Genomic DNA, 20,250 nt, shown 5'->3' with positions numbered 1-20,250 from the left:
AAAACGTTATCTTCGATAGATACAAGGTGCTTATAAAATTTGTATTCACTCCCAGAATCTCAGAAACGGTTGGACACCACCATCTTCAGGAGTGCTGTCAAAGGGATTACTTCAAAAATTGTAAATAACAAAGGCAGTGTAATGTATGTACGTTTCAACAATTTTGATAAATGAAACATTTTTTAAACAATTGAAATTTATCTCGGAGCTTTATGAGAACTCCTTATAAAGCTCTTTATGATCGATATGTTACTGTATGCTCCCTTGCCATTTAAAAATATTGAGTTCTCCGTCTCGTATTTGACGCTCTCGAAGTTGGGAGTTCTTTTTTTCCGCTAATTAATTTTGCTTCTTGAAATAATGAGTTGTCTTGGCATTTCCCCCCATTTTTCAGCCTTCTAAGATTTTGGGAGTGAAAACACGATGTAACTAGAATGCTGAAATGCACGTTCTTCACAGGGATGAAATGGGATTATGAAAAATATTTAAGTTTGCTCTTCCCTTGGGGCATGCATATCAATTAAAGTGTACTAAGAAAACTAACCATAATTCATTCTATTTTTAAGGAACCCCATTTAATCAAAGTTACATGATATAATTCCAGCTTGAGGTAGGTACTAACCCTGTTCATAAATTCATTTGAAACTGTTGGGACGTTTCCCCGCGACGTAATCCATTTCTCATTGAAATTCATGGAAAATCCCGGACATATTTTCATTATCCTTAAATATTTTGCTGACAGGGACACCCTATATAAATCAATTGGAAATCCCGTGAGTATTTCCATTATATTCAAAGTTTCTATCTTTACAGTGATATCCCATTGAAATCCCAGGGAAACCCCATAGATATTTTCATTACCTTTAAAGTTTCTACTATGACGGGCTCATTCATTAAAATCCAAGGGAAATCCCATGGATAGTTCCATTAGCCTTAAATTTTCTACTGTGACAGGCACGTCCCACTGACATCGATGGGAAATTCCGTAAATATTTTCATTATTCTTAAAGTTTCTACCGTTATAGGGATATTCCATAAAAATCCAAGAGAGATTCCATGGATTATTTATTATCTTTAAAAATTCTACTGTGACAAGCACATCCTATTAAAATCCAAGGCAGATCTCGTGGATTTTTCCGTTATACACATTTCATTGAAGTCCAACGGAAATGCCATGAAAATTTTAATTAAAGTTTTTACTGTGAAAGGCACATCCCATTGAAATTGATTAGAAATCCCATTGATATTTCCATTATCCTTAATACAGTTTCTACCGTTACTGGGATGTTCCATTGAGATTCAAGGGAAACCCATGGATATTTTAATTACCTTTAAAGTTTCTGCTGTAACTGGCATATTTCCTTGAAGTCCAAAGGAAATCCCATGGAGAAATTAATTATGATTAAAATTTCTACTGTGACAGGCACATCCCATTGATATTGATGAGAAATCCCATTGATATTTCCATTATCCTTAATACAGTTTCTACCGTTACAGGGATATACCATTGAAATTCAAGGGAAACCCATGGATATTTCCATTACCTTTAAAGTTTCTGCTGTAACTGGCATATTTCCTTGAAGTCCAAAGGAAATCCCATGGAGAAATTAATTATGATTAAAATTTCTACTGTGACAGGCACATCCCATTGATATTGATGAGAAATCCCATTGATATTTCCATTATCCTTAATACAGTTTCTACCGTTACAGGGATATACCATTGAAATTCAAGGGAAACCCATGGATATTTCCATTACCTTTAAAGTTTCTGCTGTAACTGGCATATTTCCTTGAAGTCCAAAGGAAATCCCATGGAGAAATTAATTATGATTAAAATTTCTACTGTGACAAGCACATCCCATTGAAATTGATGGGAAATCCCGTAGTTATTTCCATTAATTTTAAAATTTCTACAGACAGGGACATCCCATTGAAATCAATGGGAAATCCCATATCTAAATGTTTCCATTATCCTTAAAGTTTCTACTGACAAAGACATCACATTGAAATCAATGGGAAATCCCATATCTAAATGTTTCCATTATCCTTAAAGTTTCTACTGACAAAGACATCACATTGAAATCAATGGGAAATTCCGTGCATATTTCTATTATCCTTAAAGTTTCTACCGTTATAGGAATATCCCATTAAAATTCAAGGCAATTCCCTGGAGATTACCATTATCTTTAAAGTTTCTATAGTGACAGGCACATCTGATAGAGTTCTATCTCGTGTCGTATCTCCTTACTGAAATTCATCACACTTAGTCTCGTAGGCATCTAGTTGTGTTGAGAGTCTTCATCCCGGCGAAATTAAAATACCGCTAATTTTACAGTAATTATGTGATATCTTCAAATAGATAAAAGATAAATGAAATATGTAACAAGAGCGCCCTAGACAATATTATTTTGCGTGAGGTACCGTTATCACAAGTCATTTAATGGCTTTCCGTTTTCAGCTGTTTAGAAACGCGAAAATAAATGCCGATTTTCAAAATGGCTCGAAATCGAAAGCAGATAAGTGAGTCGTGATAACGGTATCTCATGTAAAGCAATATTGTCTGCCGAGTTCTTGTGCCACTTTTCGATTATCTTTTATCTATTTGAAGATATCACATAATTACTGTAAAATTAGCGGTATTTTAATTTCGCCGGGATGAATACTCTTAAGGAGAGAAAGCCTCTTTTATAATCCCGGGTATTTTTTGAAGAATGCAAGTCAGCATGTTTTGTCTTCTTGCAGACCACTGTTAATATTAAGAATATTATAAAATAGAGGATCGTGGAGCCATACGTCACAGCTTCGCCACCCCTTGCTCCACCCACTAAGATCGCAGTGTTTTGAGGCAGCCTCATGGCGGAAACGAGGGTAGCCAATCAGACGTACCAATGTTCAGTTATTTTTTTTTTTTTTTTTGGCTTAATTGAGTTAATAGGATAAAGATCCATATGGGCAGATCCCCTATTTTATACTATCCTTGGGTAATATGTTAACTTATACTCTTTAAAAAAAAAAAAACTGTTTGACAGAAAATGTTCATGGCTTTCAGACAGAATATAATTTAATTACTAAATCTGACGTACAATATTTTTTTAAATACTTTTCTGACCAGAGTATATGTTTTATATATATATATTAAAATTAAAATAAGCTGTAACAGTTTCAATACCTTAACCTTATCTTCATCACACGTTACTTGGAAACGATATCTTCATAGCATTAAATTATTATTGTTATATAATTATAATTTTAAATTTTATTATGAAACAACAATGGAAGATACTACTTCCAAGTAACGTCTGATGAAGATAACGTTGTTATTGAAACTGCTACGCCTTACTTTAATTTTATTTTTTTTTTAAAGTATATACTCTGGTCAGAAAAGTATTAATTATTTATGTACTAGTTTCAGAGTCGAGATGGATGGAGTTATATAATATTGTATATACAGGGTGGATCAAAAAAGATCTGCCTGTCACTTCGTAAATGAACGTTACCATAGGCCGCGGACTTCATACAAAAAATTAAACAAACGCAAATGCAAAGATTTTACTGTTCCGAGGAAAGACAATGAGCTGTTCCGATGAAAGACAATGATAAACACCACTTCCAGTCAAATTGATTTATTAGCTGAAATAGGTTTAGTTCGGACCAGAGAACAGTATGTAGGTAGTTTAATTTCTGAAATATACCTGCAAATACCAGGAGAAGCTTGTATCGTATGTGTCCTTGCATTGCATTAGATGTGAATGTTGAACATACTTGTTTCATAGAGTCACGGTAGGTCAGTGATAGAGCTTTTCGTCTCTGGTGCGTATGTAGTATCCCTGGTTTGGTCCCAGCTCAAACCAAGTGGGCTGTACGGTGGACAAACGCTGTATATGTGGTTTCCAGTAGAGATGGCCAGAACCGGTTCCTTGGAAGTTTTCGGCTCTGAACGGATCCGGTTCTAGAAGATCCGGTTCCGGACCAGGTTTTTCAGATCCAGGTGTGGAACCGGTTCCGCCGGAACCGGAACTTTGTGGCCATCCCTAGTCTCCAGTTGCCTCCCACTTTCTTCATTCCACCATTTTATTCACTTTCATCATCACCATCTTCTTTATCCTACACAGCATAAACGTGAGACACAAAACTGAACTATTTCATTTCATTTTTTTTTCATGTCTTCCAATGTTTGTGTATTGTTTGCATACACTTTTCCCTTCAAACGTCTCCACAGATATCAAAAACCGTCGGAGGTTAAGTCTGGCTATTGTGACGGCCAGACACTTACGTTAACAATTTGTTGTTCTGTGAATGCAACTCCGTGACTCATGAGAAGCACCGACAAATCTCTTTCTCCTGTTGAAAGACAGGATCTCACGTTCATGGGTTGTTATGCGCAGGAATCCTGAACTAACGTTCATTAAGGGTATGAAACCTCTATAATCAATGTTGCAGATACCGCACACAAAATTTAGAAAAATTGGTCATTTTAACATATAATGCAGTACACAAGGGCGCCGATCCTGGGGGAGCTGGGATTGCCCGGGCCCCCCAAAGTTCATATGGATCCCTGCATTTTATTTATGAATATACAATATTTCTGGTAATTTATGATAATTTGAATTCAATTTGTTTTAAAATCCTCAAATATGCCTTCTGCAACCACATCTAAATGCTCCCCGCCCCCCAAAGTTACAAAGAAATCGGCGTCCTTGGCAGTATACCGTTGTTTTAACGTTTTTAAAACAGTTATTTTTATTCAACGTTAACTTAACGTTTTTGTTATTCCTCTAACATCTTTTTGAATATTAAATACGTAATTTCTCCTCTACTGTAGTTGGCTACATTTCTTTGCATTCTAACATTAACTAAAGTTAAGCCAGAAGTATAAATACGACGAAAATGGAAAAGTATTCCGGATCAAAGGAAGTGTGATTTTGTTTTATTTTTATTTATTTATTTTTTCTTCGCTAAAACCGGATCCTTACATAAGGCATAGATTCATTTTGGCTTTTATCGTGATTAAGAGAGGCAACAAAGCGAGGAAAGTAACTACATAGAGAGATTAGATACGTGACTGGCGAATCAGTGGAATAGGTTTTCAGTTTTCTTTATTTCCCAAGAGATGTCTCTCGGGTGGCTAAAACAAGAGAAAACCGAAGATCACGATTATATATATATAACATGAAAAAAAAAGTGTAGATGCAAAAAAGCATGAGTGTTTTTATTGCACGTTTTAAATTACTTTAAAAGTATAATAGTCAAAACGCTGGTTTTTACTCAATCTGAGTAGATGAGTATGAATATATATTAATATATCGGATGTTCTAAAAATGGCGCCCACGGACCACAGAGCAATATTCCACAAGACAAAACAAACCAAAGTGTGTATATATATATATATATATATATATATATATATATATATATATATATATATATATATATATATATACGTATACTTTTCGGGTCCTCGTCTGGAGACGCGAATTGCGCTATGTGGCAACGTCGCAGATAAAGAACCATGGATTAACTATACCAATCCATAAGCCTACCATACGTCCCGTAAAAAACGGGACAGTCCCGATTTTGCACTCGCTTGTCCCGCGTCCCCGTAAATTTAAGTCGGGACAGGCGAATGTCCCGTATTTTAATCCCATCCCATCCCATTTCTACTCTCCATTAGCTTATCGAAAAGTGAAAAATTGAAAATTTTGACATTGGCTGGGAACCCTGTTAGTAGTCAACGAACAATAAGCAGTGTCAATTAACAGCTTGGATCATGTTATCATGCCGCCCTTTCTTATTTCATAGCGAGAAAAGCAATAGTCTTGCCGCGCAGAGTTGCAGTTGTCCGTCGGCAGTCAAGGGGGTCAAGTGGACCAGCTGAGCTATTGTTGTTAATAGCCTACATTGCAAGTGAAGTTTTCCAATTTTGTATCAACGAGAATGCCTGAACCGAAATGCATCTTTTCTTCTAATTTGAAGAAGTACCCTTTTCTGAAAGCAATGAAGCTGAACTATCAAATTGACTGAAAAAATTTGCCATGCTACTTTTTCTATTGCACAAGGTGCAAGTTAACAGAAATTATAAATAAATAGGCTAGGGGTGCAGAATTGTGTTTTGGTTTAGGGCTAAGAAATCTGTGAATGCGGCCCTGACAATCACACACGGGCCCCGTAAGGAGAAAAATTAACTATATTTTTATGAGATTAAATTGACAAACGTACTTTTGGCACATACAGCTACTTAAATAAATATTAATATACGCACGAAGAATATTGAAGGTAGATTGTACAATCCGCGGCAAAAAACCTGCAACATGATCATATAAGTTTATTGTGAAATGACGAAGTCTTTTGCTCCAAAATAAGTGTGCACGGGAAGAGGCCGAGGTTTATCCTGGCGTGATTCGTTCTACTTAGACGTTATGTTCATTCCCTGTGCTGTTAGGCGTAGTTTCAAAATAAACGTACATCCTCATGTTGCAGGTTTGTACCAGTGATTTAAATAAAACGAGATTATTTGCAAAGGCCTATTGTTTTCCCATAAAACATTTCTTTAAAGGTATTTAGCATCTGTTCTCCAGTCATGGTATGATCATTGAAAAACTAGAGGCGGTATGCCTTCATCACGGAAAAACCAGAGGCGGTATGGCATACCACCGCATACCGTCTCACTTCGACCACTGATCCATCAGCAGAGAGTTAAGTTCGGAACTTCTGCAGGACCCATGAAAAATTGTAAATTTACGATATATCTATAATAGTCTGGGTTCTTGTTGTCCCTTGCCCCAGTTTTTACCTTATAGATCCGCCACTGATTTTTATTAGAATATTCCATTTATTTATCCCAAAAACTCTTATGGAACCTTATAATACCAGTTGTTATGATTAAAACAACTTTTCTTTAATTGTAACAAACATTCAGATTTCTAAGAAAATGGATCGGGTTTACGAATACCACTAAAGCTGCTACTGCTACCATTAACAGCGCCAAATTTCCGTAGCTATTAAAGGAAAATCTAACTAAATTAATGGTTTTGATGTTATCAACGCCATTAAACCGATGTGAACGTTTCTTCGGCGCAATACATTAAATTTTCCTTTAATACAGCACCTTTAGAGCAAGTACGAAATTACAATAGCTATACACTTAAAATACAAATATTGACCTATAAATGCAAGTATATAAAGTGGAATATTATAATCATGTCGTTATTGGTATAAATGTGGAAATGGTTTAAAATGCGTGAAAGTTTATTATCCGCGAATATTTATTAATGTTTGATTGCTGATCTTTTCATATGTCTTTATATGAGCTAAGAATGTACGTTTGAGAAGCAAAAGAGCATGTAACAAATGATGACATTTTGAAACAGAACAGTGAACAAAAATGTCAACTGTACTTCTTGCATTTTTTTTTCAATTAATTAATATTTGTCCTTGGTTTTCTTGTCTATCTATAATTAGAACGTTGATCAATTTGTTCTTCCAGATGCTTTAATGATGACGTCATTAAGGAAATCCTTTACCTCTCATTATATTCATCAGCGTTTCCTCTCAACTGAATAAAAAGCTTGACGTTTATAAGCGAATTAATTGCACATTGAAACAAAAGAAAGAAAACCATGATTGAAAGAGCTAGCTGTTCCGAAAAATCATTACGAATTTACGTTTATAACAAGATTTGAAGTGTGATTTTGTATGTTGAAGATTAAAATAATAATAATAATAATATTAAAAATGTCTATAATTGAAGCACCCCGCGACATCTTGAACCATTTTGAGTTATCAGTGGAATATTATGCTCTACGAAACATGTCGGACATTTCTATTGAGAGTTTGATGTTCCCTTTGGCCACGAGATGGCACTGGCGTGCTACCAACGTGTTTTCTTACTGGAATGACAATACAAGTTGTACTAATTTTTCTCGAAATCACTAGAATGTAAAATATATTGTTGTTCGGTGGGATGGTTCAATTCTTTTAAATATTATTTGTAGAATGCTTACGTTACATGTTAGTGGCGTTGAATCAAAGTTTTTAGCGTCATATTAGTTGTTTTTGATATGTCCCTCGTAACGAGCAGGGTTTTTTTTTCTTTCACTTGTGCTTAACCTCGATTCCGAGGATTTGAGTAAATTTAGCAGTATGTATGATTTAGAGGCATAGAATTCTGTGTACAATTACACGACCCAGTTCATTTCATTTGTTAGGGGCTACGGTGGCTCAGTGGTAGAACGTTCGCCTCTGGTGCCTGGGGCACTTGGTTCGATCCCAGCTCGCGCCAAATGAACTTTGTGGTGGACAAACACCGTGTGCGAGGCTTTCCTCGAGGTTCTCCCGTTTCCTCCAACATTGTTCATTCTGCCATTTCATTCATTTCTCATCATCACCGTCTCCTTTAGCCGGCATAACCGTGGGACTTATTTCATTTCATTTCATTTGTCCATGCACAGAAGTGAAACGTCAGAAGAATTTATTCAAAGCAAAATAAAAATAAAGTGTTATAATTATTTCCTTTTTTAAAAAAATGAGGTTAATTAAAAAGGAAATAAAAATGTACGAATACAGAGGAATATATTCCTAGATTTTAGCTTTAGAAATTTTTAAAAACTAAATTTGAATCGCAGAAGTTTGTGACCAGATACAAAATATATACCGGCCCTCCCTGCTGGTCTAGTGGGTAGCGCCTGTGACTTTGGTGCATGAAGTCCTTGGGTTTGATCCCTGCTTATGTGAGTTTGTGGTGTACAACATTATGTCCGTGGGTTTTTCTCACAGTTCTCCCGTTTCCTCCAATATTGTCATTCCATTAATTAATCGATCATCACACACTTTCATTAAGGAACCTAATAATTGCGAAATTAAAATACTGTTAAATTTACAGTAATTATGTGATACATTCAAATAGATAAAAGATAATCGAAATGTGGAACAAGAGCACGCTAGATAATATTATTTTGCATGAGATACCGTTATCACGAGTCACCTAGTAGCTTTCCGTTTGCAGTTGTTTAGAAACGCGAAAATAAATGCCGATTTCCTAGATGGCTGGAAATCGAAAGCAGATAAGTGAGTCGTGATAACGGTATCTCATGTAAAGTAATATGGTCTGCCAAGTTCTTGTTCCACTTTTCGATTATATTTTTATCTATTTGAAGATATCTCATAATTACTGTAAAATTAGCGGTGTTTTAATTTCGTGGTGATGGGGCCTCTTAATCATCCGTCTTCTTCAGTATAAAGAACAAACTGTCATTAAATAATAATAATAATAATAATAATATTAATAATAATAATAATAATAATAATAATAATAATAATAATAATAATAATAATAATAATAATAATAATAATAATAATAAAAGAATTTAGCACATACAGAAGCCATGCGAAGACTGGAAACAGAATTGCTATATGAGCTGTGTAAAGTCAGACCGAACTAACTACATTTTCGTGCTAAGGGGAAGTCGTTCTTATGAAAACAGTAGCAACGTGACACAAACTGTTGCCAAACAACAAATATTACACATAAAATTTGGTTTCCTTTTGTTATTTTACAACGACGTGACACACTAAAACCAATAATAATAATTACACTTTGTGATACTATTATTATTTGAGCTGTCTGGAACCAGAGTGCATTAACTAAATTTTCGCCTATTCTCAAGTTTAAGCATGAAATCATTTGCGTTTCGTGGATTTTCAGACACCGAACCGTATACCACAACAAACTAAGTGTAGAAATTGACATGTTTCCATAAAGGCCAATTTCCCACAGCAGGAAAAAAAAAAATTGTTCGGTCTGGCTACAGACAACTCACATTAATCTTTAAACACCTATTGACGCAACTGCTGCGTTCAGGCTTTAAACCTCATAGCTCAGCCCCTAATTCAGCTAGGAATATAATTTTAGTATCAATGTGTTCCTGAAGGATATGCATTTTATGAATGTGGGGGTACCACAGCGAAGGGGGAAGAGTAAAGTTCGTTTTTGTGTGTCATTTTTGGTGGGCCATTCTTGGAGGTATACTCATAAAAATTGGTATGTGAAGCAATGAAGTAGTCCAATACATGGTAACACCCTGTATGTGTACTTATTGCTCATATGAGGGAGGAGGGGGATAAAATCGGTCAATTTATTGAGTCTCAGTTTTTTTGACGTAAATTACGTATACGTTTATTTTCACGACGGTTTTATATAAGAAAGATATATTTTCACTGAATTTGTCTAGAAGCATTATTTTTGTGTAACATGATGTGACATGACTCCGTAGTAATTAGGGGGGGTCTCCAGGACCGTCAACGCGAAGGTCTGCAACAGCCCTTCCAAAATCATATACAGGGCATTTTTTATAGGAATTTCGTTCTGAATTTTTACCTCGCTTTGTATTGCAGCAATGGTTACCATTTTTAAAATATTATTGTCACAAGTGGGGCCGCGGTGGCTCAGTGGTAGAGCGTTCACCTCTAGTGCTAGGGGTCTCGGGTTGAAACCCTGTTCCCGCCAAGTGAAATTTGTGGTGGGCAAACACCGTGTGCGTGGGTTTTCTCGGGGTTCTCCCGTTTCCTCCCACTTTCTTCATTCCATCATTTCATTCATCTCTCATCACCACCGTCTCCTTTAGCATAACCGTGGGACGTAAAGCTCAAAAATTTCATTTCATTTTTTTTATTGTCACAAGTGTATTGCCTAGACATTATTATCATTTTGTCTGCGTCGGGTGACTGCAAGGATTGCCAGGGACCAAAAAATTCTATTTTTCATATTTTTAGGACTTTTTGTTTCTTCTTCTTCTTCTAGGAATAGGGCGAGAATTGCACAAACATTACCTCGTTGGAATCTGTACTCTGTAAGCTTTTCAATTATGACTCTGTGATGATTAGAGGGTCAACAGTGCAGGGGCGGATCCAGGACCGACTTCTAGGGGAGCGGTGGGTTGCCATATTGGTACTTTTAATAGTTTCAAACTCCGGGAGGGTTTTATTTATATATATAAAAAATAAAAAGTTTGCTCTTCTGGGGGGGGGCGATCGCCCCGATCTCCCCCCCCCTGGATCCGCCACTGCAACAGTGTCGCCAAAGTTAGAGTCTACGATTTCGTTCAAGTTCCTGGCGAATTAGTCCTAGAAGCGACAGTCCTATTAGCGACAGGAACTGTTATCTGTCCTATGTGCGGCCGATTAATGTGCATTGAGATGATGGAAGATGATATGATTCCCTGGCGTAAGATATGTTTGCCTCTGGCGTTATTAGCGTCCAAACAAGCTTGCTATGAAAAATGTACGTGCCAGTGATACTGTTCGCCTCTAATGTAAGTTCAAATAAAACTTATCTTAATGTTTAGTTAGATTTGACATAAATCATATCAAATAACGAGACAACAGGGATACTTCCAAGAAAAGTATATTCCTATATAATTAAGTATTCAAAATCATATTGTAATATCCACTTTCTTCAAAAGCACTGGTTTCTGTACTTAATTCAATTCAAATTTAATTACTCACTAAGCAAAGCAATATACTTTATTTTGGAAAACTTAAACGTGTAACAGTTTCACCAACTATACACTTTTCAGACTTCCTAAGACTATGAATAAAATGAGAAAAAAATATTTCAATAATAAAATACAGCTTTTGAGACCCCTTACATCTGATTGGCTATTCCCAACAAATCCCACCAAATACAATGCAGTACACTCTAATCAATCCAAAACGTAAACAGATCCTTTAAATTACCTTTTGTTGTTGTTGTTGTTGTTGTTGTTGTAAGCTACCAAAACGTAAACTAATTGCTTAACTCGCTTTCCCCCTTGCTTTGTTTTATACATAAAAGCTTGTCGTATATTAATCTGATATAATCCCTTATAGCAAGATGAATTGTTAAATCCTGTGAGAGATTTGTAACTTGTGTAATAATTTCTTTAGATACACCATGTTTTTGAAATGAGACCTCTAGGAACGTTTTTTTTTTTTTTTTTCATAGTGCATTTGTTAGGTTCTAAATCACACTAGCGTGCAAGAAGTTAAAGAAGAGGGAACCTTATCTCCTTCTATTGTCTTGGTATGAACAAATCGGCTACTCATAGACCAGTTAACAGATCGAATCGGTCGCTCATAGGACAGTTAACAGTTCCTGTCGCACATAAGACTGTCGCAAGTAGGATGATACCATCCATGGCAGGCGTCGAAAGGTTTGTGTCTTGTTCATCAGTCTTGTCTCAAAGGTTAATTCTTGTGGCCAAGGTCCTACATATACCAGTATGTATTTTCATGACCATAGCTAATTATAATTATGTTTACCAGACGAGTTATTGACTCTCCAAAGATTATCATCCTAAAATATTTTTAGAGAATCCGATGTTTTAGAGCCAACGCAAATGTCAAAGAGTACACAGCTGACAAATCCTTAAGAAGTAATTACTTTACATTCCAATTTCATCATATATATATATATATATATATATATATATATATATATATATATAGTCAGTCATACTTATAGAAGTGGCTTCATTTAATGGAATAGGCATTTCTCTAATGAACCGCAAGAGCTCTCTGAAGCTTCATTAAAAGTCAATTCTCTGCTGCTTTCAATGCACACAACAGACAGAAGTTTAAAATAGATTTATTAGTCTACGTAAGTAGAGTACAGAGAAAATGTGAGGTTGATGTAGAGACAAACTGTGCTCTTCCCCGGCGACAACGTTTGTTGTTTCATTATTACTATTATTTCCACTTTTCCTTTAACATAATAAAACCAAGACAGCTGCCTACTTACTTACTGTTAATTCAATGAGATAATAATGAATGTATATCATTTGGTGTGGTGGTATTATTATTTTCAAGTAAGATTTAATTGTAATTTATTATTTAATTTCATTGACCTAAATCCTCTTATATTTAATGTAGCGAAGCGAAAGCTCGTTAATGCATTAATATGAGAAAGGTTTATTATACAGGATGGTCCAAAAGTAGGTATACAGTCCCGCACTGATCAACTCATTGCTTTTTATATACTTTATTATTATCCATCAGCCGGACTTAGTTTCTTTATTATTTGTTCTTAATGTATTTTTACTTATATCTTAGGCTCGGAACAGCCGAAGGAAATAAGCCTATAAGCTAGAATATTATACTTGATCAATGCAGGGGGGTATACCTACTTTTGGGCCACCCTGTACGGTAATAAGGCGTATTCTGATCTCACACAAACATATCGTCTCCACTAGATATCTTACAAAGAGATGGAGTGGGTCAACTGGACGTGACCCACTGCGACCCACCGTAACCCATTCTGACCCATCGACCCACGTTGCTCAGTGCATTGTAGACAACATTTTCTGAGTACTGGTGAATTTGTCTACTATTTACTTTCAAGGCCTCCATTTTTCTTGCTTTTCCATTATTTCTATTTACTTATTTGAGATAAGTATATATATAAACAATAAAAATCAAGCAATTTTGGATATTAATGCTTGTAATTGTAATAGTACCAATAGGTTTGGCTTTCGAGACTCGGTCGAATATTACACTTATTTTTCTTTGTGTTGACCTACTTTGCAGAAACTGGATGCAGTTAGCTAAGGATAAAAGTCAGTGGAGAGCTTTTGTGAACGCGGCATTGAACCTCCGGGTTCCATAGGCCATAGAGTTAGTTAGTTAGTTAGTTAACCTACTTTACCTTGATTTGAAACTTTCAAATTTCATCCTATTTTCCACTGAAAAGTATCTGTAATTCAAAAAATGGAAATAATTATATGTAGTAATTAAATTGAAATTCATCGTAATATGGGCCATGACAAACACTTTACAATTTTATATTGTGAAGGTCAGATCCAGCGTTATTGTTAACAGAGTGGTGCTTGAGCAATTGACCGTAGAAACTCCAACTCCGATTAGTGATAATTTCACAGCCTAGTTATATTACAAGTGTATTGAGTCGGAATGTCCAGTAACAGGGTTTGAACCCGCAATCCGTTCGGGAGTAAGCATGCTTCCGTCTGTCTTCACACACGATAACTCTTGAATGAAATATTTTTAATTTTATTTATTTGCGATTGACAGCTAGAGTAGTTACCTTGGCTGAGTTCGGTAATAAAAGTTAATTCGTTATCATATTCACAGATAAGGATTACCTTAACGGTGACTATCCATATCCCTAGCGTCTATGCAACCTGCATAGTAGGAAAGTAATGTTGGTTGCCTGTAATAACATGATATGGAATCGCATGATCCTATTTCCTGTCTTTCAGAGTGTATTCTATTAATTGCATTTCTTCCTCCACTGTTGAAAAATGTACTTAAAATGTATTCAAAAGTATAATTTGGATTAAATAATAATGTTGAGAAATAAATTACATAATTTCCTAGAAATAATGTCAACACTGCGTGAGAGAATATGACATCTTAGGCCGTGAAAGAAAAATGATTTAACAACGTGAAGAAATAATAATAATAATAATAATAATAATAATAATAAAGGTCAGTGAGAATGGTCTAGCTAGAAGCTTCAAATCCCTCCCCCCTCCTCTTTATACAGTCACCTTTCAGTTGTGTTATTTTCTGAAATGCTGAAAAGACAAGACACTTCATGAAAATGTATGGCCTCATTAACTTAAATTTGTTCGTTTGGTCTGTTTGAAGAGCTAGGTACTACTAACACCATCTAGGTGCACGCCAGTTTAACAACATTCGTTTTCTTTTGTTTCTTTTTTCACACAAACAAAAATCATCACCACTGTATTCTCTGAACTGCAAGAGGCTTTCTCTCTTTTCCTCTCTGTCTTTTTTTTATTTTTTAGATATTATTATTGTAGATACTGTAACAAGCTGCAGAAATGAGTTCTCATAAAGGAAAGGCATGAAGTGACCCTTACACACCCCTCAATATCCCGATTGCATAATAAAAAAAGAATTGTTGAATGTATATTGCAGTTGATTTTGTCAACATGACCTGACACCACTGTAGTCAAATATATTTATTTCTACTACTTGCTTGATAACCTGACTATGAATTCTAAACCAGGTTATAAATTCACTCGTATTCAGGCGAAATATTCGAAGTTTAGAATCTTATCATCACGTAATCTTTATCTATTTTTGTACATGATTTTGTCCAATTTGTTCTTCTCTATTTAGTTGTCTGTGTCAAATTTTGTAATAATTATTTTTGGTGCCACCGAATTTCTTATCTTGAAGATTTTTATTAAAATATTGGAAAACGTAATAAAGTTTAAATTTTTAGTAACAATAATAACTGACAGTATCAAGGTAAGAATGAATAGTTTCGCAATTACTTTAAGTTTGCACTCGTGCGTCATCTATAATTAAACCTTTGAACGTTTAATATAATCTTCTGAAATAGGACAGGAACATCTTGCAGTGCATTCTAAAGTTAACCATAATTTCGTATTGCTTGCACACACCGCCATGTTATCATTTATTCATCGACTGTCAGGAAGTGGAAGCCACTCAACATCTACGGCTTAATACTCATTTCGCATTAGATCCATCCGCACATTAAACAGATCCTTTCAGAAGTACCCTTTAGAAGCCATCTTTCTCTAAACTTCACACACGCATATATATATATATATATATATATATATATATATATATATATATATATATATATATATATATATATATATATATATGAATGCATATATACAGTTACCACTACATAGGACGAGTTATTCCAAAAAAAACAAACTCTAACATGTTTTTAACTGATTTCAATTCCTATATTGTACGATTTCAGAGTATTAGGTTTGTGGTTATTTTGCGAAGACAGGGGTGTCCAAGAAATGTCTTTGGGCGCAGGTTGTACCCATGAGATTATTTGGGCGGGGGTACATAATTTTTCATTTAACCCTACAATGCATAGTGGGACAGATATAGGTCATAATGGTAAATAATCTGTGCTTTCCTACATAACGGTATGTAGTTGCAAATGCATGTTGAACCAGATTGGGAATGTTCGAAGATAGTTGTAATTCCACGGTTTCCGCATAGATGGCACTATTAAGTGTACCGGTACTTCCTTTACTCAAAACTATTTTTTTTTCACAGAAAATTTAAAAAAGCATGCATTGTAAGCTTAAATTTGTATAATCAAACTGGAGAGTGGTAAATTTGGGGAGGAAAAGTTACATTTATGGTGCAGAATGATAAATTTCTTCTACAGAATGGTAAGCAGTTAGCCATAGACGTTGATAAGTCAGTCAGGATTTCTTCTTTTATGTAAAGGAATGTTAGACAAATCACCTTCTCGTACATTTTATAATGAAATACATTGTGTGAATACAGTATACAATACTTTTTTTTTATATTAATAATATTTTTTGTTTTCTCTTTTCAGCCATGGCCTACACTTGGGATAACAGGGTGAAATTCGTCGTCCGTTACATGTATGGTAAGTACCTAAGGAATTTTCATTATTGTTTTCGAAACAAGAGAAAAAAAAAATACAAACATTAATTAGTACGGTATGACACAGTTTATAAGTGGCTAAATGCATACGCAAGGTGGTGCGCAAACTTCCGCAGGTTATATATCTCACCATAACAATCAGCGGCGGGACGCACCAAGGTCTCCGGATGAAGGGACTTTGCACATACACTAATACTAACATATTATTTATGTATACATAACGTTGTAATCATCAAGGTACAGTCATGCTTTATAATACACGCCTGTATAAGAAGACATGTTGTGGATAAAGGGATTCAGAGATATGGTCATCTTAATATGATAATTTTCAACCCCACTCCATTTTCTTCTCAACTCTTTCCTTCCCTTCTAGGTGAAATATCAGGGGGAGGGAAGGGACTGAAACAGGCGTTTAATTATTTTAAATAAAAAAAAAATTGAAGTTCTAAATTTAATGCTTCTAACCTTATAATAATTGCAAGCCCACTTCAACTTCGAATTTCCAAAAATCCTTCCTTGCGTTACAAATTCTATGTACTGCCTAGATTTCAAAGTTGGCCCTAGAGCATTTCTATTTCAAGTGTGCCTCTGCTAGCGCTGCTGCTGCGGTCAGGGTTGCCACATTGAATTATTTCACGGGTTTCGCTGTGCCCTGTCTTCTTAGTCATTCTAAGTAGCATACGAGCTTCACTAGCCAAGACCAAATGATTGAATAACAAATTAGCAACATAGCTGACGTCATTCACCTCTTTCCCTCAAAGCAAAGGGAGGGTTTCCTCTGTAAAAGAGCGGTGGGGGTTAGGCCGAAGTGTGCTTCACATATTTTCCGAGGACACACTTGAAATAGAAAGGCTCTAAGCATTAATCAGTCAATCAGTCATAGCGATTCAATCATACGGTCAATCAGTCAGGATAACTTCTTTTATATCTCTTCATTAACCTGCCTGTCGAAAACATACACTTCTAAACGACTAATAGGTGATGTCAATGGTTGTATTGACGCGTTTGGCACATATATATCTACGTGAGCAGTGTCAGTCTGACATAATGTACTAATTGTTGTCAGTCTCGGATTGGGGGAGGGTATAGGGCCCCGGCAGGAGCCTCATTTGGAGAGCACCATGTTCCCTTCCCCTACAACATGTAGGATCCTCACAAAATATACTAAGTTTCATCTTCTCAAGTCTCGGACGGCGGGGGAGCTTTTCTTCATAAAGCTATCAGCTTTATTTACGCCTGGTAATGGGGCCTCAGGGTAGGGATTTATTCTATTTCTTTATGGTATCTCAATAACTTGTTGAACGACTAACAGAGGGCCCCAGCAGGACTTTATAAAAGTCAGTCTCATTTCGGCATTCAAGGGACTTAGACAATATGATGCTGGGACCCCATTCTCCATATTATACTGCGGTCTAGTATATTCTTACTGGGCCACAAACAAAGGACCCCAAACAGGTCTTTATAATACTGTTATATCTTACTTTCCATGCTATATATATATATATATTTAGAGAAGGCCCCGGCAAGGATTCCTGCCCACCTCCCCTGGCCAGTCCGAGCCTGATTGTTGTAAACAACTTTCTGAAAGTGTATTAAGTTTTATTCCCTCAGCCTGTAGTGATAAATTTTACCGATGGGACTTCCCTCAAAAAACGCCAGTGTATATGAGAGAGAAAATGAAGTTGAAGGAAAAACTAAAACTATGAAAATAAGATTAACAATATACGAGTTTAGGTAAAAATAACGACTGCGCTTTTCCTTCATTGAATTGACGCCAAACTCAGGTGTAGGAGGGGGAAGGGGGAATGAGATAAAATCGAGCGGAAACAACTGAGTCTGACGCAAATCCTCAAAGAAAGAAAAAAAAAGTAACAGCTGAAAGTGACAAAAAAAGTAAGAAAAAATATTTAATAAGGAAAAATGAAAATGGGAATATTTATTTCTGAAGATTTCTTGCATAAGATTTTATTTAAGGTGAAGGATGAATCTCCGTCTAGAAATAAGAGTGTTCATTTTTCATCAGGTGTCGTCAAACGAAATGAAATTTTAAGTGTACGAAGCACTGTATTTTCGTCTCATTTTCAGAGAAACTTCAAATTTTTAATGTTAAGATACTCAAAAAGTGAAATTCAAATAAGTCGACGTGAATTGAAACAATTAAAGGTTTAAAAAATCACTTCCGGTACATTAATATTCCATTTAAAGGATAAGAAATCACTTTTGGTACATTAACATTCCATTTAAAGGATAAAAAATCACTTCCGTTACATTAACATTCCAATTAAAGGATAAAAATCACTTTTGGTACATTAACATTCCATTTAAAGGATAAAAATCACTTTTGATACCCTAACATTCCATTTAAAGGATAAAAAATCACTTCCTGTACATTAACATTTCATTTAAAGGATAAAAACCACTTCTGGTACATTAACATTCAATTTAAAGGATAAAATGTCACTTCCGGTATATTAACATTCCATTTAAAGGAAAAAAATCACTTCCGGTACATTAACATTCCCTTTAAAGGATAAAAAGTCACTTTCGGTACAAATGAGTTAATTTTAACATTCCACGGTTATGTCCTTCAGTTTAATACAGACGGATGAGCCATGAAAGGCAATGATTAGGAAATGAATTGGTGAAATCAAAATATGGAAAGAAACGGAAAAACTCTGACAAAATTCTCCTTCTATAACCTACCTTCATGCTGGATTAACAACTCTATCTACATAGACTGTTTTTCATCCAATTTCTCGAGATTTACATATATATAGCTCTGCACACGGAATAATATTTCCTTCCAAAATAACAACTCTCTTTGTCCCGTACCGTATTCCGAAAGACAAATGCAGCGAAAGCAATATTCATATATAACCACATCAATATATCAATGTTATTTGCTTTCAGTTTGTACTAGAATAGTAATTTGTACACAGTTCAAAAGTTTTCATTCAATACATAATTTAAATTTTCAATTGCCAGCCAGCCATCAATTAGTACGGATATATATATATATATATATATATATATATATATATATATATATATATATATATATATATATATATATATATATATACTCTAATGTAATGAGATTTGTAAGGTTGATACTCATAACTTCAGTGTGTTCGAAAAAAACTCGTTTTACACTTCAGAATAATAATTATTATTTCGAATATTCTAACCAGAAGTGATTAGATTTAGTCATTAATTCCAGTTTCAATAGACAGGTGATCCACGATAGCACGAGAAAATCAGAAATAGGATGTATTTGCTCAGAGGTGGAGGGGGAACACATAGCCATAGCTTGATGCGAACGCTGATGTGTGAAGCCAGTAGTGAAAGAATTGTCATACAATAATTGTCGTAATTGTGGGGCACAGTCTCACGCCGAGTGCGAGGCATGTATGGTAATCAAGTTTTTTCCACTTAAGAAGCTGTTGGCGTTAAAGATTTACCGACAGTCCTGTGAAGAGTATGGAGGGATATCATGAATAGAGGAATGATCAGGAGATGATTCAGATAATTTACACGACGAACACGCTGTGTCATTGAGATATCGTTGACCGTCCCCTGCAACCCTTACCTCACCGCTAACGACTTCCACCTGTTCCTCCACTTGTAGTGATTGCTGGTTGGACAATGTTTAGGCAGCGCAGCTGAGTTCCAGACGATTATGACATCCCCGTTATAGTCCTTAGCCGCAGAATTCTTGGACACAATCATACAAAAGCTGATGACACGTTACGACAGATGAATCATAAATGTTATAAAATAGGTTATGTATCACGAATTCTACAGTGTGGCCCTAATAACATCA

The 20,250-nt window shown here is 35.4% G+C and overlaps 1 protein-coding gene across 3 annotated transcripts in view; it reads left to right on the top strand.

Moving 5' to 3' along the window:
• Positions 1 to 20,250, top strand: part of Scp1 (Sarcoplasmic calcium-binding protein 1) — a 144,704-nt gene that overhangs the window by 74,427 nt on the left and 50,027 nt on the right. For all 3 annotated transcript variants that reach the window (XM_081756410.1, XM_081756408.1, XM_081756409.1), the window contains exon 2: positions 16,357 to 16,410. In XM_081756410.1, the coding sequence (XP_081612536.1) occupies positions 16,359 to 16,410 (52 nt within the window). In that variant the 5' untranslated portion in view covers positions 16,357 to 16,358. The remainder of the gene's footprint in view (positions 1 to 16,356; positions 16,411 to 20,250) is intronic.

The sequence above is a fragment of the Thermobia domestica genome, chromosome 4, assembly GCF_964235325.1.
Source record: "Thermobia domestica chromosome 4, izTheDome1.hap1.1, whole genome shotgun sequence".
NCBI lineage: Eukaryota > Metazoa > Arthropoda > Insecta > Zygentoma > Lepismatidae > Thermobia > Thermobia domestica.
The sequence above is the reverse complement of the archived record's forward strand: the minus strand, read 5'-3'. Positions and strand labels throughout refer to the sequence as shown.